This window comes from Colias philodice, chromosome 9, assembly GCF_061535455.1.
Source record: "Colias philodice isolate Cphi_HAF_F1 chromosome 9, ilColPhil1 Martin Lab GWU primary, whole genome shotgun sequence".
NCBI lineage: Eukaryota > Metazoa > Arthropoda > Insecta > Lepidoptera > Pieridae > Colias > Colias philodice.
Window position 1 is genome coordinate 8,853,558 of NC_143094.1, and position 25,053 is coordinate 8,878,610.

At 32.3% G+C, this 25,053-nt stretch overlaps 1 protein-coding gene across 2 annotated transcripts in view; it reads right to left on the minus strand.

The window, feature by feature from the left end:
* rut (adenylate cyclase rutabaga) overlaps positions 1-25,053 on the minus strand; it is a 96,998-nt gene that overhangs the window by 48,976 nt on the left and 22,969 nt on the right. For both annotated transcript variants that reach the window (XM_089699295.1, XM_089699294.1), the window contains exons 4-5: positions 10,859-11,008; positions 9,921-10,039 (exon numbers count right to left, since the gene is read on the minus strand). In XM_089699295.1, coding sequence (XP_089555421.1) covers positions 9,921-10,039; positions 10,859-11,008 — 269 coding nt within the window. The remainder of the gene's footprint in view (positions 1-9,920; positions 10,040-10,858; positions 11,009-25,053) is intronic.

Here is a 25,053-nt window from a genome sequence, read left to right on the forward strand (position 1 = left end):
AACTTCAAAAAAATTATATTATAAGAAAATTTATGAGCTTACTTTAGTTTTAAAGAAATATACATCCCTTTACTGACACCCCGTAAAATAAAGAAATTGTTGCCAATCACCTTTGCAATCTATTTGGTTTCATTAACTTTATGTTCGAAGATAATTTTTTTTTCTAGTAGTTACACGCGTATTTTTTTCGTTTATTTTCCATATCGAAATCAAATGTTTAAAAATACGAATATTTGCACAAAACTAAGATAAAAATAATCAATTAACAAAAATATTAAATTTAATGAAGTAGAGCAACTTTCACTTCGGTATGAAGGAAAATCGAGCGTAGAGCACACGTCAGAACGCTCCGGCCCAAGGAGCGCGACTAAAGAAATTCGCTAGAATTTTTCCTAATTATTTTAAATATTTTTTTAATATTTAAAGAATTATCAAAATTAAAAAAAAAATTTTTTTAAAGGATTAATACTCATTGGTCTTCAACCAACTCGAATAAATTAATGGAAAAAATAACTTTTAGCAGTATTTATCAATAGATTTTGTAAGGCAAAAAATGGGAAATTTAATGAATTTATAACGTTCTAATTAAGAAAATCATAAGTTTTTCGCAAATTGTATTCAGCAGTTTTTAATAACGACTATATAAGGATAATAATGCGCTGATCAGATTGTGTAAATTGTAATCGGTTGCAACGTAGTGAGTGCACAAACTTAGCTCGAAATGTCTTTGGGGGAAAGAGACTTATCTTGAAGGCCTGATTAAGGTAACATAAAGTAACTTTACAAATGTGAAAAAATTCACGCGCATTGCGTATATAACACTAATTGATAAACAAGAAAAAAAAAATCAGTTTATCATTTCATTAGCCGGGAAAAAATTGTCAAATAACTTGTTGAAAACGCAATTTTGCTAGACTGCAGCCTTAAGCTTGTAATGATAGAGCCGTCGTATAAATACTAAATACACTTGATACGCCTTTATAATAAATTCATTATTCATTACACGAGTAATTTTCATAGATAGGTATTTCTCATTTGCATATAACGAGTTCATTACTTACAACCGTATCAGTACAATTACCTTTGGTATGTGTTTTAATATTGTTTTTGTTATGTCTGAACTTCATGAAACGTTTTTAAAATATGTTTTGTTATCTATCCGTCTGCGTATCTTCTTTATCTGTAGACATAAATAATAATCTTCTTTTAATAGTTTCAATATAAAATCTGTAGCATGTTTTTTCTCAGAGGGTGAGGAAGTGAGCGTGACGACGGAGGAAGGGTATTGCACTCACATTTCTCGTCCTTTATGAAATTTTAATGCATTTATTCTTATATCGTACCTATGAGATATAATTTTAATGGGTTCTACATAAAATAACATACGTGATGGAATATATGTGCAAAGCAATTTTAACCCTTAATTAAAATTGGAATGGAAAAATAACAAGAATTTACGCCTGCAGAACAGATAATAAATTAGAATAATCTTCTTTTTTGGAGCTAAATGCCTCCTCACGTTTGTTCTTAATATCGCTTCATCCGTTCCAAAAATAATGCCGAAAAATAGAAAGATAGATCTCCAGAAAAAAATGTTTCAAAAGGTATTGTATACAAAACTTAATCACTCGAGTAAACATTCAATCCGTCAGTCCTCGGATCACAGACACAATAGAAAATCTATTGTGTCTCGGCCCGATCGGGCCGCTCGGTGGTCAATGGGTTAATTATTAATCATAATAAGTATATACATAACACTATATACAGCAGAAATACCTCGATTTAATCTATATGCATAGTTGTATTCATAATTATGTAGATGTAGTCATAATGATAAGGTCTACATCATTATCTCTGTACAAAGTGATTGTAATATTAACAATGACCTCCAACCGTTCATTTGTTTGACCGATAATGGTTTGTGTTAGCTGTGTTAACATAGGTGTGGCTACAAATGTTTATTGCTAATGTATTTAAATAATACAAGGACTGTTTAAATGACATCATCGAGGAATACTAGATACACAATGAAATTAAAATATTAAATGAAACCCTGGGATATTGCCACACTAAAAACGCAACTGTAAAACATATCATAAGAAAACATCTATCACATTAAATGAAACAGCGTTAAGAAGTTATTCGTAGAAACTGTTTTCATAGAATATCCGACAACTGAAATCGGAGAATAAATACATCTTCCTTGACAATTTGTTATTCAATCCCGTTTCCCTAATCCGGAAGGGTTACGCAACCGCAAATGTTCGCGGTCAACCATGAGCTAATCTTATCCCTTAACACAATCCTTAAGTCTTACAACCTTTCTATCCGTGCAAACAATACATAAAATAAACTTTCATAGCACAAAATGTAATGCACGTATACTTAGGTTATGTGTAGCAGATACTGCCGTAATGATGAACACACACGCCACTAAATCAATACAAGATTTTTCATAGCAATATGAACTCAATTAACTGACGATGGAATTTAGGTACATTGTTAACGGAATTAACAACTCGATGTGACGAGACCGTCCTTAATTGGTATATCTTCCACATTATTTGCAACTTGAAGGGTATCTTTGGAAACACTATTTATAGCGTCGGAATTCAAACCAAACCAGATTGAGAAATCTCAACTATTTATCTAGCATAAAAGCTTCATATTCATATGCGTAAACATTAAAATTGACTAAAACAAGGTTGGTCCGAAGCCAATGAAATGTCAACTACTCCAAATTCTATTCTGGATATCAAGGAAATGTGGGCATTTTGCTATTTGACGAACTTCCAAATTTTTTGTGTACTTTAATAATCGGTACTTCATCATACAAATAGATCATTATTTAAACTGACTAGAATAAATAGCCGTGTGTATAGTTTAGGACAGCGTATTAATGTTCTATACATAAACAGAAGGCATAATAAGATTGGATCTTGCATTATGTAATTAATCTATTCCAGCTTGTGTACAATCTCATTAGATATAAAGTATGGCACTCGACACGACGCTCCGTCACTCAGTGGGTGTTGACATAATAGTTTGTCGTCTACAAATCAAAATATCCAAGGCTAAATAGCTCGTCCAAACATCACTGTTTATACTTTCTTTCATGAATTAAACGATATAAAACGTTATTAGGTTATGATTCGGTCCCGTGTCACCGTCTAGAATTTGCGGCGCCAGCAAAAAGGCACGTAAATACCGGCCTGTGTCATCTAACACGGGTCGTTGTGTAAGCAAGGATTACGTGAGCATTGTTCTTGATTAGTCACATAAATGATTATTGTTAAAATATCCATGTAGATATTAAACCTATTCACTAGATAATGTACTATGTATATTTTGAATTTGCAACAGTAAAGGAATTTAAACATTATTTTGATGGCAAATTTAATCGTGAAATGAATTTACACTTAGATTACAAAATAAAAGACAGATGGAGCGTTGCCGAACTAAACCGAATAATTTATCGTCATTTCCTTAGAGCTATGTGTGCTGTCATTTCGCCGTTGCACTGTACGTACACGGTGCTTCTGTGTGGGTGTTATGTTACCAGATATTGAAAATTTTCGCAAAATTTTCCCTGACTACGGAAGAAAGAGGGTTATGTTTTTCGAGTGTAGGTATGTATGTATAATATTTCTTTGACACGCCCTGCAGTATAAACTGTTGGATCGATTTAGAGTTGTGACTTATGAGGTGTCATTGCAATCATCTGAATTATGAAGGTACATAAATTATTAGCAGTCATGTTTTAATTTTTATTTTAATATAAATTCGGGTTTTTGATATTATTTTATAATATTGTAAAAATTATTTTATCACCTATCTACTAAAGTTATACATGGACAAAATAATTTTATTCAATTTTTATTACATAAATTACATTAAATTTATTAAATAAATTACATTAAAAAAAGTTTTTATTTTTCAAAACATATGAATGCGAATAGCGGTAGTTTTTAGTCGAGAATGCGGGACATTTTATTTTCATCATATCCATCATGTGTTCACATGAATTAAATCGCAAGCGAAAACGACGCTTTTTATAAAAGTAACAAAAAAATGTATAATGCTTTTTAAAATAATCTAATAATGACCATGAACTTTTATTGCACTATACAAATAATCACATTCACGATCGAAAAATCCAACAGCACTACCCCGAATATCTTTTAACCATTTTACCCCTAAAAATGGCAAATTCATTTTCAAAATACTGGCAGCATACGTTGAAGTTTTGAATTCCTTCGTATTTGTAAAATTATTATTTGTATACGAAATTAAATAAGCCAAATAATCTACAGAAAATCTGTAAAACGATGTTTTATCTTTTTGTTTGTTTTCGGGTACAAGTTTTACAGCGTTTTAATATCACAAGACAGCATTTTTTTACTAAAATATCAAACCCCTTTTGACGTATTGCATGACACTAGAATCGCTATAGCACTAGCGGAGGAACGTATTCGTTTTTGATTTCGTATTTTCTTTGACAAGGGCGATGAATGATTGACATGCTCCATCTGTATTTTATTTTGTAATCTAAGAATTTACATATTTTATTTGAAGAATGTGGAGTATATTTTATCAAAGTCAACTGGTAGTTTTTCATATCGTATGAAACTATAGCAGAATGCTAACGACATACATGAAGGGTTGTTGATAAGCACGCTAGTACGCACCTGAAGCAACTTTACTTTTCAAAAAGCTTGTGGCACAAACATGATAAAAACGGAACTCGTATTTAATATGGAGTTGCGCATAAAAATAGACCGTAAATCTTTACGGCTTCACAACATAATCGTATTTAACACGTTAAATAGAATACTATTTAGTCGTAAACGTTATAAAAATATTGATACAGTCGAAAGAGCGATATAAACAAATTTAGACCTTTAGATGTTATGGTTTTTATATTTCTGCTATAATAATTTACCTCCAACATGCAATGAATGGACCATTACTTTTGAGAAAACATAGTGTGACAAAACTGATAATACCGCAACGTACTTACCCAAAATTATAAACAAACTGGACCATGGGAATTATAGCCCTCCATCCCATAGTAAACAGGTATTCGATATCCAACTACAAACTTTTAGCGGCGAGTGTATTTGAACCTTGTTTGAACTAATCAATTGGTCTGTAGACACCACAGAGCGGCTGAGTGGGCACAAGCACTATTGGAACAGGAACAAAGGATCGTCCTCTCAAACCGTCTGATAGTGTCGACTCTCACAGTGGAAGGAACTACGAAATACCTTTAGTTATTGACCTGTCTGGGTCTTGTAATTTGAGTGTAAAATTAATTTTCCTGTTCGTTTTATAATACTGTGTGTATATGTATTTTTAGTATCATCTATTTATCTTTAACTTTTTACCTACCTCCGCTGTACTTATTTATTGTTTTTCACACAATCTGTTGGTTGCCTGGAAGATATTACTTGTTAGTAATAAGGCCGCCTTCTGTGTTGTATGTCCTAGCTTAAGTTTTTATTGTACCTACTATTGTTATTATTGCAGCACAATAAAGTGTTTAAAATAAAATAAAATAAATAATACTGATGACACACTAGAGATCGATCAAGTATTGACTTGACGTGATACGAAATTCCCGAAATATGTTATTTTACATTAAATTGAAACGAGGATAGGATGTATCTACAAACATACAAGCAAAAAATCTTCCCCAAATTACTATAGAAATCGACCAATGGTAAAAATAAATATCATTAAGATAACAGCATTCTATCAATTGTGACTAGTCATCCACCAACAAGATAAATATGCTATATATACCCAAAGGGACAACTAATTTGTTTCATATACGCTTACTTCATACATTCCTCTCTCTGATTGTATCATTGAGTTAATATTAGCACAACAAAGTAAATATCCTGCTAAACGTATCCGACGATATATCGAGTGTAGTTTTAATCCGTGTTAATTTATCCACCGCCTACTGCGTCTTGTACTTGATGCAATAAAAATTCCAATTGACTGTAACAGTTTTATATCGGAGAGTGTTTGATTGATCGTGATCATTATTGAAGCAATGAATTACAACTATAGGTGTTATAGGTACTACGTATTTAAATAGTTCTTTTTGTTTAACTTAGAGGTTGTTTAAAATACAAGATTCGAAAGATGAAATCCCACTAAGACGGTACAATACAAACGATCAATAATAATACTCATATACTTCATTGTTTGCATTTAATTTTATGTGATTGTATTAAAGGTAATTGAAGATTTATGAACAATTTATTTGACTATAAACCCCATAGAACATTAGGTCACTATTTATATGAACTATTTATCATTTTCGTTTTGGGATAACGCTCGATATCTCTCGTATAATCCAAATCGAAATTAATTACTTTCAATATAATCTATATCAAAGTTGCTCCCAATCTCATAATAAAATGTAATAAAAAAGACAATTTATTACTTGAATAAGTGTAAAAAGCTCAACGAAGCACATTCATTACGGCGCACTAAAGACACTTGGCGGATCTCGGGCACCGTCTCTCGTTGACAAATTCATGCAGTTCCAGTTTATTGCATAATTATTATGTAAGCAATTTGTTGGAAAAAATAAAAAGTATTTCGTTGTATTATACTGTTATTTATGTAGCGTGTGATTTGGAATCTGAGTCAGTGTACAAATAAAGCTAATTAATTATGTATCGCTAATTCGTCTCAATTTTGGTCAAACTAGAGGACGTATTCATAAAAGTTAATTTTTGATTCGTCAAGTTCTTAGTATACAGACAAATTAAGTAGCCAAATTACAAAGTTTACGTTGATTACGAATAATTTCTGAGAAAGCCTCGAAAGATAAGAGCCCATTATTGATAAACTTATCAAATAAAAACATTGGACGAACTGAAAGAAACAGACATTAGCAGATCTTTAGTACGTAAATAGTTTTCGCGACTATAAACATCAAATAAAAGAATTTATAGCCACTTCCATTAATATGCTCCGAATTACAAGGGCGTTAGAGGCATAACATTAAATATTAATAGAAATAAAGCGTGTTATTACGTTTAGCCTCATTTTCGACTTTACCTCAAGTTGACATGTAACCTTCCTTGATGAGTGATACCTTTGTATGAAAGGTTAGTCTCAAATGAATGTTTAACGCTTGAAATACGGTTATTTGATACTTTTGATAATAATTTTTAAAACAAGTGTCGAAATTTTCGTATACATGAGTTAATTATGTAGGATTTTGAAAAGGAGAGGCGACATTTCCACACAAAAATCATAACTATTCTCGGAGATTTTAAATTTATTGTCTTTAATTCAAGTAACAATCCATAAAATGAATACAATAAACCATCTTCTAAGTAACAAGTCATAAGATATGGTATATTAAATTTATGAACTTTATACGAAAAACAGCAGCAATATAAACTGCAGCTGTCTCATTTTCTTCTTGGATAAATTCAGGAAATTTCACGAAATTGGATACTTTTAGATGTAGGTACGTAGAAAATATAACAGTTAAGCTGTTTCTTTGCTTTATAACATGTAATAATTGTTTCTGCTATTTGTATCGCTGTTTACGAACTCTAAAATTGACTTCTGTCTATTTCAGTGTTCAAAAGACTGAAAACAAGACTAAAAGCCACGATTCGCCACCGGACACCATACCGTATTATTTTCACACACAACAGGATCAATGTGTGAATATAATACACTAACATAAACACGCTGCACTTTGAACAACAGTAGTGAAACATTCCACATAACCGCAGGCCGGTAATTAGTACGCGATAAGGCATTAATCTTAACGAGCGGATCGTTTGGCTGCCGGTGATAATGTCAAACACTAAGCTCGAATAAAACGGTGGTTGTGGACGTATTTACGCGTTTATGCGACTTTGCCGAGTTTTATAGTAAATGTCTTTCGACAAGGGGTTTGCAGAACTATAACGGAAAACGTAAAAAGATAAAGTTCTTAAAATAGACATGATGTATACGAAACATAGGGGATAAAGTCAGTGACATATTATTTATAGGAGTTTTATAGTACATAAGTAGATGTCTTTCAACAAGGGGTTTGAAAAACTTACTTGTTTCTGTAATCAGAAAGTATAAAAGAGAATATCTTGAAATAGGCATGACTTCTGTGAAGTCTAGATGTAAGTCATAGACATTAATAACACATTATTTTATAAAAATTTCAATACTTTTGTTACATTTCGCTGAAGTATTGTTCGAATACCGCTGGCACGAACTGTTAAATAAGTGTCGATACTAAATGAAACCGAACGCCAAGATGTTAAAAGGAAACCAAACTTATTGCCAAGAAATTTTCTGCACCGCTTCTGATTTTCATTATTACGATATTTGCAATATGACAAATCTATTTATTTTAAATTGTATTTTATTAATTTGGTATGCCTATCAGAGAGTCTTGCAGCGCTCTGCATATCTTCCTGGATCAGATCCACATTAAAGGACAGCATATTTTGGAGCTTCGATGTCTTCCATTCAACACAAATTTATTTATTAACGTGTGACATTTAGATCTCATTCTTTCATTTATTTCCACTTTTCACTTACTTCTTAGAGGTATATTTTCATAAATTAATCTAAATAGAATGGAGTACCTATAAACAATTTGTGAAACAGGCCATAAGTCTTTCCATTTACGAGTATATCTTTAATAGAATATTCTCGGCATGTGTAATAGAATCCATTATATCCCTAATTCATAGCGTTTTAGCACGATTACTTCAAACAAACTATATCTTACGCCTCAAGTATTTTCGCCGAGACAAGACCTTATAAATATGTCAGAGGAACGATCAATCTTAGGTGTATTAATCCCTAAGACCTGCCATTTGTCACAGTTTTCCAATATTGGTATTTACGAACGTCGCGCCGTTTATTCAGAAGCGAATATATTACAAGTTTTGAATAAAATATACTGGATTAATCAAAATATCAATCAATATGCCAATCTTGTAATTGTGAGTGACATAGCTATTAATTCCTTATTCTAATAGTAAACATAATAAACATTCTTATTTATTTTATTAGAAAATGTTTGTCTATCGTTGTCGAACATTTTATGGATTATGGCGTATATTGCCTTCAATCATACAACTTCTTTTGAGCTCAAAGAAAACTAACGACAAGATTGGATCATTGAAATACGATCACAATCCCAGTCACGTATACAGCCTTATCAATGGCAAAGAAATATGTCCGGCGCATTGAATATAGTATAGATTTGGACAGTAGCCAAAAGGGCTCCGATAGTGACGAGCAAATGTAAGTACTGCGTAATCGATAACGATTAACTTGTATCGATAACTTATATGGTGAAATATGAACGTCATTATGTGCATGTAGCCGCAACTGAAATAATCTTATCTTCGAATATTAAACGTGCATATAAATTATGTTATATAATTTTTGCGTATAGCAAGTAAGATTGCGAGCAGGACTTTGTGAAATATTTCTCTCTATTCAGCAAAAGTACTTTTAACTTTATTAACGTCATAAAGTACGCCGATGTACTTCATACTCATATCGCCTTAAATTTAGGTCGCATCGTACAGTTACAAAGAATCATGTGGAATAATAAAAGCTAGAATCTTCTTCATTTCATATATCGACTCGAAAGCGCGTTTCAACTGCATAATGGATTAAAAGGATCGGCGTTTACGAGAAAGTAAAATTTCATTTAGGTACATAAAGTAATTGAAAAAGATACAGTGCGGTAACATTCTTGAACTTACTTTTAACTACATAATATAACTGAAACAAATTAAGTACCTACGCCAATCTATGTGTTTTCATTGTTTCAGTCAGTCCTGGTTTAAAATCAGCCCAAGAATACGATTTTATAAGTCGCAGAGCATTACAAACATACAAAATATCAAAACACTCACCTAACTTGTTCATGCTTCTGTATGTAGATCTTGTGGAATTGCCCCTCGACCGGCGATATGATATCGTTCTTCATTTCCATAGCGACGTGCTGCGGTAACACCGATAGAAGCAACCTTTCCTGTTTACAAAACAATTTTCATATTATTGCTAAAAATAAGGAAAATCTACCACGAATCCTGTTCACACCCACGTTCTTACTATTTTTGTTTTAATATTCTTACAACTGTAGTGCAGAAATTTAATTAAACTACGATTATGCTCCTCCACGAGGAAACCCACGGGTTCTATTCAGAGGAGAAATTTGCATGAAAAATACTACTTATAAATATAAATTCATGTATTTTTTTTTTTATAATCTGCAGCGATTATTAAAATACTTTGACCCTCCTTTGACCCAATTAGCTTCATTTTATTAATTAAATTGAATGTACGAAGTATTAAATAAACTCAATATGGTACAAAAAGTGACACAATAATAAATTACACCTACACATACATAAATGATAAGCCGAGGACCACGGAGCCGAGCCGTCGGCTTACTAAATTTATGATAAACACCGTAGATATTATCCCTTCATTTTATTTGTCTTTAGAAGGAAAACACTTTTATATTCAGGCAATATTAATAATTTCTGCAGATATACATAGAAACATTTCATATTTTGATGATCTTATTGGTGTTCTAGTTAATCCGACAATGATTACTACAATATTCTATTTTACAACGATATTTTGGCAAGTCAATTTCCTCATTGACATATTATACAAATATGTTTTTGGTACTAGCTAAAACATATTATATATCCTTGTAAAACATAATAATTTAAGAAATTACACAATATGACACCCACGCGCTTACAATATTCTACACAGACAACATTAACATCAGAACTTAGCAGCTGTTTCCTCAGCAAATTTCCTTCCAACTAAGCCTTACCAATTTCTCATTCTCATCTTCCATGTCCAATCTGGCCGCTATACAGTTCCTCGTGTCCAGGAAGGCGCGTCGCTGGGCCGTCTCCATCAAGGAGTGCATCAGAGCTCCCACCACGTTCACACAGATGAAGACCACGACATTCCCCACCATCTGAGGGTAGTGAAATGGAATAAGTACAAATTCTTACATTATGTTAGGCGCGAGAACTTTGGAAAGGCGTCGAGACGGCACGCCACGGTTGTGCCACGGTTGCGCCGCCTTTCCAAAGTTCTTTCATACAAAATGTAGAAGAAGGACGTGGTGCAAAACAGATTAAAGAGGTGCGCTTATGGCACGCCCGCGCCCGCGCCGCTTTTGTTTGACCCGCGCCTTAGGAACGTATGTAAATAGATTCGAATAGTGTTGAATGAAATGATTAGGGAATGTATGTATAAATAGTTGGAATCGATGAAAATTACAAAAAAACCTATAGGTACCTACTCTATAAAAATATATGAATTTGTAAGAAAGAACAAAAGATATTACAAAGTTTTATTTTACTATTTTGACATTTTATAGTCCCCAACCCCCAATATATTGAAATTCTTATCCCGGACTGCTTTCAGCATTTGAAAATGAAATTCATAAAACGTCATATTATGAAAATTCAACTTTTCAAGTAAATTTTACAGCACACCAGATGGAACAAAATGAAGATTCTAAATAGTTATAAACCGTCGTGTATATTTTTTCTGTATTTTAACGATTCAAAAGCTCTTCTAAACGAAGTCTAGTTGAATAAATAAATGTTTAAGTTCGAGTAAAGGTTTATTGTTGAATTTGCTATTAATATTTTACGAACATATCCTCTGCGTAATACTTATACCTCAAAAGTGACAATGATGTGTGAATTAGATCACAACAACATGTGAAATCCGATTAAAATTCATATAATGTTAATGAATTCCACAAATCTATCAATTTCCAAATCAATGATAGTTCCTAATAAATCTGTCTGCACACAGCACTCAAGTATATCCTTCTGTGTACTGAAAGTCCAAATCTGGATTCACACCTCACTCGTAAGCCTCTTAACGTATTACATCAGGGTCAAGCACTACTGGACTAGACAGGGCTGATTTATTAGGTATTAAGACAGCATACATACGATGGTATGGTCCGAGTTATAAATCATGAATTATACAGTACCTTATCACTACAAAAATCGACATACTACAAATGGATGACTGCAAAAACTGTTTAAATACAAACTCAATCAATCAATGCTTTGCTAGAAATAACCTGTCAGAATGCAATATCGACTGTATTTGCTGACTGACACTTGCAATGGCAGCATTTTCACAGTACTGGCATTACAGTGTTAAAATATTACTCAATATTGATAATGTGTTTTCACATCCGAGCGAAATCTTACGACTTGAATATCTTCAAAAAAGACATGGCAAAGCATTTATTTTATTTTTGTGTAGGTATTTGTGAATTTACATACTTGACGTAATAAGGTTCCGAATGGGTAAGAGAGGTCTGAGAAAATATCGAATGGCTCCTTTGCTGTGGTGTGTGCACAATATCAAAATGAATTGATTCAATTAAAAACTATTGGGTAAGGATTCTGCTCACAAGGACTGCACATATTATACCAAAAATAATAATTCTTGAAAAATAATTCATACGCGTCCGCGATATGCGTGTGAAATAAGCTGTAGGCACCCTATAGAATAATAGGATTTTCAATTCAATTACACTCTATGGACACTCGCCTTTAGCCGACGTAGGGGAACAGTACAATGGTTGGCAGTTTACATTACACGTACTTGAGCAAAAAAGCTATTAAGAAACAAGATGCTTCAGATCTCATTAGTGAAATTGAGAGTACTTCTTGCAGTGAGTTATTATTGAAAATTACATTATAATTCATCAATTAAGTACTTCCTGTATTTTTATGGCATGTGCAAAAGAAAACTTGTGCCTTACATAAAATACGAATCAGTATTAATTGATAGTAGATGTTTAAGCAACATGTGAAGCCATTTATTAGTAGACTATTTAAAAATAATTCTACTTTAAAACAAAATAAAATGTTTATTGGAAAATGAACAGAATTCGGAACATTCCCGCTCACAGTAACTTCCTTAACGACTCGTTCCCATGGTATTGCTCGCTTAAATGCTGTATCATGAAAACGAGAGAATTGCAATTTTTGCTACACTTTGATTACGCGTTTATTTTTTGTTTCACTAGAAATCCTATTTATTTGAAAAACACATTTTATTTTACTGCTAACGTTCGTGACAATAACCGTATCATGAAATTGGGGTTTTCTATCTGTACTTATTGTACTTCGCAAATATTTTTACTACTAAAACATTATATTTTATTGTATTCATTTACAGAATTGTATTACTACAAAAGTGTTATGCATGTATGTAGTTCTATTTTTATTTTTTATTTCTTAGGCACCCCATCTCCCTCTTCATCTCCTTTAAAGTATAAATATAAGACAATGCTTCGATATCATGAAATTGGGGAATGTTTTTACTAAATAACAATAAAATGAAATTATAGACAATACATCCCGAAATACACAAATGAACAATGGAAGACATAAAATATTTGTTACGCTGAATATTTTTTATTCAATACTCAAATCAAACTACTCATTTTTCTTGGCTTCCTAATAAATAATTTTCTTTGAGTTTTTAACATAATATTCAAGGTTAGCTTTAAGACCCTGTCATACAACGTCGGTTACGCAAAAACTTTCAAGAATCTTTGACAGTGTTATAATCAACCCGCTTTGTTTTTCGTGAAATCATTTTCGTAAAAATAAAGCCGTAGATATAATCTCGTTGTCTATATGCAAACGAGAGGCTGGTTAATTTATTTATGACGCATATATGATGGCGTAGAGCGTGCACTATACAGAGTTATGCAAATAAACCCGTTTTCTAGCTTGGGCCGGCGGCGCTTCTTTTAAGCTTTTTTCATATGTCCGACTGCGTACAGCTTACGGCACCTGTTTCGTTACGATGGACTTTCAACATGTGATAAGCATCCTTTTGTGAAGCCTTCACATTAATAATACTAATGTAGCGGTATTTAAAACACAATTTGTTTTCACGTAATTTTAAGCTTTGGACGCTAAAACAAATGGCACGTCAGAAGTAACTTTTGGGGCTGATGTCGTTAATAACAATGGTTGAAATGTAAAGCATAATTATTAATACTCACACGTGACCTAAATTTATATGAAAAAATAAATTTACATACTTTATTTTTAATTTGACCTCAAACGTATATAAATTAAACGAAATTATTCCCTAGATAGTGTTATAAAAAAAAATATAACCAACAAAAAAATAGTCCTATGCAATTTAGATTCGATTGAACGCATACCAAAACGAAATAAAACATTACACACCCACAGACATCCGACTGCTTCCTCTATTTATATTTTAGTTCGAACACTTTGATTGATGACTGTAATTATGTTGTAATCTATAAGCACCTAATAGAAAGTAATTATTTATTCAAATATAATGACGCCTTCTTATCGTAATGTACAAACTACAAACGTGATTGGAGGCAAGAAAGCTCGCTCCTTGTTGTACGTTCAACAGAAGTGATAGTGGAACATGTTTATTAACATGGCACTTGACGTTGCTTTCTGATAATCTTGATATGGCTTGGATATGTACAGGTGCTTGTTTCTGTCACTGTTACGAAAAAATGTCAGTCAAGAGTTAAAATCATGTACCGAGGGTTCCGTACGAAGTAGGGACGAAATTGCCCATAGGAATTTAGATTTTGCATTTAAACTCAAACTCAAACATTTATTCATTCAATTAGACTTCTTTTAGAAGCACTTTAGAATCGTCATTACATATTTTTAACATTTACCACCGATGTATTGTATTTGATTTGCAATTAAATTTAGGATAGTCTTATCTGTTGGAAATAAGTTCATGATCGGATAATTTTTAATTTATTACGTCACATTAAATATACCATATATCACCCAAAACCTTATGCTGATATTGATTCGTGCCAATTTCATATTGTAGGTCAACAGGAAGTACCCAACAGGATTTGAAACGTTTCCATGTGCGACATAAATTTCCGTTTCTTTTGAATGATAGAAAAATATTGATTTGATTTGATATGAACATCGTATCATATCAATATTTTTCTACATCAATCTATGTATTAGGAATCAGAAATAAGTGTTGTATATAAGGTAATTTCAAGACAGAGAAGATAACTAATCAAAAAACTGATCTTCAAAGCATAAATGAATGAATTAATTAATAAACACTTTATTGCACACACCAAATGAAATAACATAAAATAAGATACAAACAAATTGCACAATAGGTGACCTTATGGCTACAGAGCCATCTCTTCCAGGTAATCCAACCAAGGAAAATAATAATAAATTACGAATACAAGTAGGCGGTGTATATCTACTAAAAAAGAAGGATATAAAATAAGTATAATTAATAATAGAAATTACTAAGAACTATTTTTATTTCTAGTTTACGGAACCCTAAAAATAGCCAAATACGAACTAGAGACCGTCTGAGAACTGAACCGTTGTGATTACGTACCGTTGGGATCGAATTTGAAATGATAGATTCGATTCGAAAACTTGGAACAAGTCAGAGGGAAGTCGGACCAAATACGAAATGGATGAACGGACAAATATATGTGCTCATGAAATGATAGGATACTTCTATGAGAAAACTTTTTTTGTAACTGGTACTTACTTAGTTTTTAGTTACGTAAAGTATAGAAATAAAAGTCAAATAGTTCGTTCTATGCTTTATCAGTTACAACGTGACTAAATAGCTTATTACAGAAATGACTAATGTATGTAGTAATCTTGCAGTTTTGAACACAATACTGTTTGAGGAAACTTGCATTATATTCTGATATTAATTACTATTTTAATAACAAGTATTTTATCGGTATATGAAAGCTCATAAATATGTAATATCAAGCACCTATTTGTACACTCATATAGTTTTATCGCTCAATAAACATTATAATTATATATTACATTACTTTTTGCATACATTTCTCTTAAATGATTTTCTTATTACCCACATTACTCGTATTCACATTACAACTTTATACCTACTTTTTACGTGATTTATGCTAATTTTATCAGTTTTTCCAGAACTGGTACCGTCGGTCGTCGTATCACTTCAACGAATATATCTTAAGACTACGACGACTATATTTATCAACCTGTGCATAATTTTTTTTAACTTATACCTACAAGTCCTCAAAAAGATTGCTAGTTATCGGAAACACTGGCATACAATACGTACACACATATTGCTCCTATTCCAATGTTAGCTTACATCTCGTAAGTACAATTCACAACACATTGCCGATTCAAACTTCCATCACTCTGGAACATAAAATATTATTGCAATGCTGTATTAGACTACAAGCCCGCATAGGACAAAAATATGGGTCAAATGAACCACCAGGGGACATATCTAGAACGATAGCAGAGCAAAAAATAATAAGATTCATCACTATGCCGTCACTTGTAAGCTGTCCAACTGAGTGCAGATGAGAATTGAAAAGTACAGGTAGACTCGGTAAATTTTGGTCATATATTTTTGTACGGCATTCTTAACCATCGATAGATCCATTAAAAATAATAAGAAACCGCTCAGTGCCGTACAAAAATGGTGGTCCACCAAGTCGGAATTTTTATTTAATTTCCGAGAGTTACCGGGGGTAAATTTGGTCATTTGACCATGTACGGCATCTGTGTCATACTATTGCTATACTGCTTTTAATCCATTATTCCGCAACGCCGTACAAAAATCATGGGGACAAGGGGAAAAAATCGAGAGTTGTAATCCCCTCTCTTTCCCCACTCCAGGGGGTCATTTGACTAAGTACGGCTTCGGTTCCAAAACATTATCTAGCACTCAAAAGTACTATTAAAAGCAATGCCGTCAAAAAATAATTGTTCTTTTAAATGTATACCAATAATCATCTTAATTTCATCGAATTCTTAATATAAAGAGCTGTAAGGTCATTTGACCCTGTACGGGAACTTTTTTTTTAACATGATATTGTAAAATTCAATTGTTGTATAGAATTGCCGTTCAAAAGAAACCGTTCTAAAAAAAGTTATAGAGAAATGCAAAACCAGAAATTTTGTTAAAGTTTAAACATCGTAGATTAATGAAATATAATAGTTTTCTACACTTTATCCGTTGTTTTAAATAGTATTAACATAGATAAATTAGGAAAAAACGATGCCGTACATTTTTGTGCAGACCACATCTTTTAGGCTGATGAAAGCGATGTAAGCTACAATTTTAAGGGTGCTTTATGGCCATTTGATACAGTACGGCATTAACATATTTTTACCCAACTACGGCAAAGCAAAAGGAGGGTTATGGTTGTTTACAGGTCATGTATGTATGTTCATCTATTCCCTCGTAACTTCTAAACTACTTATCAGAATTCGACAAATGACATATCATTAGAAGCGTCTGAATTGTTCACTGGATAACCAGCGACCAGCTAGCTAAAGGCTATATGGGGTTTCACAAAATCTAATGTAGCGCCCTCTAGCGGACAAAACATACAGAGTAAAAAAATAAAGTTAAGATAAATATGCAGTGTTTGGTATCATTTGAAAGCGCTTTACTTGTACATTTTGAATATGTATATATTACTAGCATTTGCTTGTGACTTTACCTGTATTCATGGACTGATTGCATATAATTCACATCTTTTCGTTCATAGCTTTTTTATTAGTTCATCAATTTAACGGAGTCCATTCCACCTGACTCCGACTTTCCAAGGTGATAATTAACCACCTCGAGCTTCTTAATATTAATGTATATTTATATTTTATTATAAAAATATAAAGCAAACATTTCGTTATATGGATTTTTTTCTTTTTCAGATTTTTCCCCTTTGAACCAACGAAAATGTACGGCACATGAAAAAATATTATCTATGCATAAAATACTTTAAAAATAAATTTATTTCGTGTTGTGTCAAATGACCCCCTGGAGTGGGGAAAGAGAGGGGATTACAACTCTCGATTTTTTCCCCTTGTCCCCATGATTTTTGTACGGCGTTGCGGAATAATGGATTAAAAGCAGTATAGCAATAGTATGACACAGATGCCGTACATGGTCAAATGACCAAATTTACCCCCGGTAACTCTCGGAAATTAAATAAAAATTCCGACTTGGTGGACCACCATTTTTGTACGGCACTGAGCGGTTTCTTATTATTTTTAATGGATCTATCGATGGTTAAGAATGCCGTACAAAAATATATGACCAAAATTTACCGAGTCTACCTATACTTTTCAATTCTCATCTGCACTCAGTTGGACAGCTTACAAGTGACGGCATAGTGATGAATCTTATTATTTTTTGCTCTGCTATCGTTCTAGATATGTCCCCTGGTGGTTCATTTGACCCATATTTTTGTCCTATGCGGGCTTGTAGTCTATATTGTGAGAACAACGAATGAATATTTCAAACGTTGAGATTCGCAGTGAACGATAAATTCATACATTGGCAATTGGATGTCGGAACTAGTTCCTACCAGTCATGTTATTGAACTATTCAAATAAACTCGTTAGAAGAAAATCATTGTGAAAAGATAGAATCAAAATATTGAACAATTTCCACTAGAGCTTGTGTACCTACCTGCATGATGGTAGATATACAAAGCAAGAGGTGGTATAACGAATCAAATAAACATATGAATTACGAATGAAAGGACATTTACGGTACGAATTGAAAAATAACTATCGAGCCTTATCATCACAGAACTTTCCTCATGCTTCAGTGCCTGATCCTAACATTCATTTCAAAACATCCACTTGGAAACGCGGGTACAAAAACCTAAATATAATCTCCTTATAAAATCACACGCTACACGGTTACGGTGTCATATTTTCTAGTTTACTGGTCATATAAATATACAGCCTACCCAGTACCCTGTCCCCTCGTGACCTTAAAGAATCATCGGCGTGTGGATAATGCGAGGCAGAATAAACTTCGCGCGAAATGTTGCGGTATTAATATGCTAATGAGATGTCAACACGTGTTTTGATTGCTAGACTCCTATTTTCATTAAAAAATGTATTAAAATTCATATCTTCAGCTTCAACGCGAAAAATGCTGGTTGTTAAACCGAAGTCGTTTTTAATTTAGATTCTGTTTTATGAAGTCTCGTATTCCCTTGTGGAGACATAATTATCGCGGGTAAATTTATAACCAGCCTTCTACCTGTCTGAGAAATATTTTTTTTGCTTCCACCGCGCGGAAATCGACCTGTCCTGAGTTATGTTATTTCGCTAATTAAGTAGCCTCTCGGCATTCGTATTGTATAAAAATTGGATTATAAATTATAATATAGCTACGATCATTTCACAAAACTAAAATATATTTTTACATCCGTATAAACTCGATATCTTCGATAATAAAATATACTTTTAAAATTCCATCGTAACATTATTGTAGCCCCACGGCCCGCGGCTCAGTAGATCAAAGTTCATTATTCCTTCTATTGACAAGCATAGCCCGATTGCGATGTAAATATTTATTTAACAAAGTAAATTAATCCATTCACGATTCCTGAAAAGGATTTTAAACACTAACAAGCTCTCGCCGAGTACGATACTCTAGTTGTGGAGCAAAAACGTGCAACACAAGCGAAAAGCTTTCAAAACGCTTCTAAAATATAACATAAAAGTTTACAGGCGTAGCTTGAAACTCTGTGAATATTCACTGCGTTTTCCGCTTAATATTTAAATAGTATTTAGCGTAATTTACAGGTAGCTTTAGATGATTATTTTAGATTGGTAGGTTTCATCTTAATCTACACCTGTTCGTATATTATGAAGACGAAGAGTGTTTTATTGTTTTTAATTTATACTTTCTGATATTAATGTAACCGAATAATTATTAAACCAGAGAAATTGTCAACACGTACCATAAGTGGTACAAAAAATACATATTAATTTTTCATTAGATATATCTACATTTTCGATTTTGGCCACTCTATCTAGGCACTACTTATCCTATCTTATTAACATAGAGCACGAACAACAATGTGTGTAATTTGGCTCAACGAGATGAGAAATGGGATAGTTTAATTAATTTAATGTTTTTATAGTACAAAGAGGAAACTTAAAAGGGTTGAAACTTTGCATACAAATTTGTACGCACAGGTATCAAAACAATCTGAGCGATGACTTGGTAATAAAATAAATACATGTCTATTTCTTTTTAATTAGTATGAGCACCTGTACATTATAGATTAGTACAACCTTGGACCTTAATTTTTCAGTATGTCATCAATTTAGTTATATACTTATGGGCTTTTAATTTAACCCAACGAATGCCATATTTAATTAATACATTGTAACACAATGTACAATGTATATTTATGAGTTAAACAATAGTATAGGACACGTATAGGATTAACTGTTATAGCGGTACTTCGCTTGTATCCTCTAGTGGCGCTATAAATTCCAATTGTATATGGAACTATAGGTACATTCATAAAGCATATATTATTCTATACATTTCTCAACATGCATTGAAATACGGAGTTCATTCTGCTTCACTAAAATCAATCTAGCTTTTTATATTATGGACTAGCGGTCCGCCCCGGCCTCGTATGTAGTGCATATTTACGTTTTCTCTCCATAAGAACCATCCTCGTACTATATTATAACATAAAAAAGAATTAACGAAATCGGTTCAGCCGTTCTCGAGTTATTGCACGCCTCATAAGCGAAGCGTTGAGGTGGGTACTACTGTCACTTCGCGCAAAACATCTGATTTTTCAAACTTAAAATGTCTTTATAGACTGGGGTAGAAGCCTTTGAAAATAATGAAAAGATAAAAAAAATCGCAGTCGGATGAAACCCATTTTAAAAGGAGGGGAATATGATAAAAATGTAAGGAAAAATAAATTACGGTCAATCCGAGTTCGGGAAGCGGGAGGGGGGAGCTCTTAAGAGAAAAAAATGGTTTCTCTCGATTTCCGACAAAACTACAAGTCCTATAGAAAAAAGTTCAATGGCAAAGTTGTAGGTAATTAAAAGTTCTACAACTTTTGTTTTCACAACTTTTCACATAACCTAAAAATTTAGATGAAAAATTCAAAAAACCAAGTTTTTGGTCTTTTATTTCTATCTACTTCAAAATTTATTTTTTTTCTACGAAATTTGGTGGAAACTTACTTTATTATGTCCCAAATACACTGTAATTTATTTGATTGAAAATATTTATTTTTTCGCCTTATTTTGAATTAATACCAAAAAAACAACCTAATTTTCAATCGAAAAGTCACCCGTCAAAATATCAGCTTTTTTCAAAAACTTGGGGTGCCTTTTATTCATTAAAATCTCTACTTTCATATGGTGTAAAAAAAATAAACACCACTATAGTAAATGTTCTCAGGAAATGCATACAAACAGTGTGATAATGAGCTTTTACTAAAGTTTTTGAAAAAAGCTGATATTTTGACGGGTGACTTTTCGATTGAAAATTAGGTTGTTTTTTTGGTATTAATTCAAAATAAGGCGAAAAAATAAATATTTTCAATCAAATAAATTACAGTGTATTTGGGACATAATAAAGTAAGTTTCCACCAAATTTCGTAGAAAAAAAATAAATTTTGAAGTAGATAGAAATAAAAGACCAAAAACTTGGTTTTTTGAATTTTTCACCTAAATTTTTAGGTTATGTGAAAAAATTGTGAAAACAAAAGTTGTAGAACTTTTAATTACCTACAACTTTGCCATTGAACTTTTTTCTATAGGACTTGTAGTTGTGTCGGAAATCGAGATAAACCATTTTTTTCTCTTAAAAGCTCCCCCCTCCCGCTTCCCGAACTCGGATTGACCGTAATTTATTTTTCCTTACATTTTTATCATATTCCCCTCCTTTTCTAATGGGTTTCATCCGACTGCGATTTTTTTTTGTTTCAAAAATTATCTACTCTAGTCTATTATGTATCATACATTGCACTTGTAAGATAATACATACACACACATATTAAGAAAAAACACTATGTTTAACGTTCATGATATTTTTGATGTCATTTTTGTTATTTAAACTAGTTAAAAAACAGTTTAAAAAAGTTCTGTCTTGGACGTCCATGTGTCTGTATGTGCGGATCCTTTTTCTTGTTAACACGATAGCGATCGAAATACTTTACTAATCGAGTCTTTTTTTTTCTCTTACGCTTGAGTATGCTCAGGAATAGAACCCTTTCATTTTTCAGGGTCTGATTCGATGTGGTTTAATTGTTATTAAATAAACAAAAATAATAATTAATAAATATTTATTAAAAAAAAATTATGAGGCGTGCACTTTTGGATTTTCCAAATTATTTGTTAAGTTGTATCATTTCGTAAAAATACTACAACGAATGCCAACCATCATTATATTTTAACAGTTTGTGAACCAACTTGTGAACTAACAACTTAAACTTCATTACGTACACATAATTAAGAATGTATTTCCAAGTGGTTTGTTTCATTAACAGCTTAAACATTATTCCTTTAAGTTAATATGTACATACTTATTTAAGTAAGATATTTGTAAAGATTTATTTGTTTACTAGTTGTTCCCGCAACGCGGACTTAGATATGGTATTATGGCACATTATGGTATTATTTTTACATCGTAGAGATTTTTTTTAAAGCGTCGATTTAAAGATACATTTATATTTTATAGATACATATTTGCAAAATACAAATTTCCATATACATCCGAGATTGTCGAGGATCCAGCTGAGTTTTTTTTAATGTGTAATATAATACGTACGATACGAATCTCATACATAAATTATAATATGAATGCCAAATAACACATGAATAGGATAAATGTCTTTGAACCGCATATGCAAACATCATTCAAACAAATAGTTTTAGCGTGATCTAATAGCAAAAGGAAAACATGAAAATTCGCTATTTTACACATCTATCGGTTTCAACCTATACCTCCCATACATAATATAGAAAAAACGCGAAAATGATCTTTAATAAGCGGAAAATAAGTTCCTTTTGCACGTCCATTCATCGACAAATTATAAGAGATGAATGAGCAGCAATCGAAAGCCGATACGAATCGGGGGTCAGCTGAGCAAAACATTTGTTACTCTCAATAGGCATCGACGGGATAACATAAATCACTTCTTTACTGATACTCCCTTATAACTTGTACGCGATAACAAATTATTGTTTTGAACCATTACGTGAGTAATTCTTGTATTGTTTTTATATCGACTTATTAAATGGCCATTATGGTCTATGATTCAATTTTTAGACTGATCGCATTTATTTATTAGCGTCCATTACCTCTAATTTAAGATTACAGGGAACTTCAAAATTTTGCTGTAGTATAATCAATGACTCTATTATACTAGTAGACGCGGCATACGCCAACATCATTGCACTAAAAAACAGCGTAATTAATACATACCTACTTACTAACGCATTATCACCAATACAGTTGTTCTCTCTTTCACTCTCATGCACGAGACATAATACATGTCTCACTCATGTACTTCGTAATAACAACTGCCGATTAAAATATAAAAAGAACGTCCAGCCACGACGCTGAATGGTGCGCGACTAAGTGAAACTCGGGCACTTAGCTGAGTTTTTTCTTGCCAAAATAGAGAGCGGGTAACGTATCTAGCTTTTTTATATATCATAGAGTATAATATGATATTTCCCTTAAAAATAAATGAAGAAATAGTGTCTCATAGAGTTTAATGGTTATTACATAAGTTGATATCTAAAAAAATGGAACGTCGTATAGGGAAAATTAGCTGATGTATTAATCCTGACTAAATTCGATCTCCACGCCAATTGTATCCGAAGCCGATCAATCTTTTCTTGTATGAAAGGGTTACAAACATCAATCCATCTAACTTCGCAACAACAACAACAATACCAAACTTGTACGTTTGTAATAATTATCTATACAATAGGATTTACTACATAAGCTATTTACATTCCATTCCAATTTTCAATATACAACGAACTTGAGAAAATTGATTATAATTTTAACATAATCATCGCCCAAAGCATCTGTAAAGTTGAAACAATTATTTTAAATCGGCATTCGAAATATATTCCACAAAGTTCTGCAATTCTCAATAACTTTATAATAATTCGAACCTTTATAAACGAATGTAAACATCAAACGAGATGAATTCAATTATGATTTCAATTTACAGAATATAGTTAATTTTATAATAAAATAGCATTGATGAAAATGGTCGAGTAATTAAAATATACGTATTTATATGCAGCGTATTTAACTTTAATGTAACATTAAAGGAATTCTGATCGTTCTCGTATTTCGATATAATGGAGGCCGAAATCGAAATATTCTCATTAACATTTATATGGAAAGGGTCAAGTGTAGAATATAGGTCAGATCCATTACACTTCGAACTGTAACAAACACGAGGCATCGCCATTTAAATGCAGTTTACGTGAAATACAAACTTTGAAGATACTAAACTGTTTTACCTTGCTGTTTCGAGTTATACAAAAGAAATTCATAGCATAATCGCTTTTTAATTCTTAAATTGTGCCGTGAACGTAATAAACTTCATTTTGCGTCGCAAACAGAGTTATTTACTAAATGTTTTTCTTTTTTATAAATACAATGTTTTGAATCGACAAATAATTTTCAATCATATTCAGATAAGTTTGAGATATTAATGTTAATTCTGTGAAAGAAATTATACCTACTGCGTAGGTACATAATAAAAGTGAGAACATGGGTCCGCCTACGCTTCGCTTCGTTGTTGTGCAAGATCAAGCATCTTTATACAATTTAACTTTTTATAGTGCTTTAAAAGAAGCCTAGTTGTATCAATAAATCCTCTACTTTTCGTTCTATTTATTATTATGATTATTTCACGAGCGCAGTCACGCAGGCAGATGTACATAAAACTTGTGTAAAATCTTCGTTAAACACAAAGAAATGCTAATAACAGCTATTACACCTGTTATTTAAACGTTAAGTGGAAACAGGCAAGCAATAAGAGGAATTTATGTTAAACAGTTACAATTCTGTTCATTAATTCACGGTTGAACAAATTAATCTGCTGTAGAGCACTGATTTACACAAAACAGATGCTCTTGCACGGATGCTGTT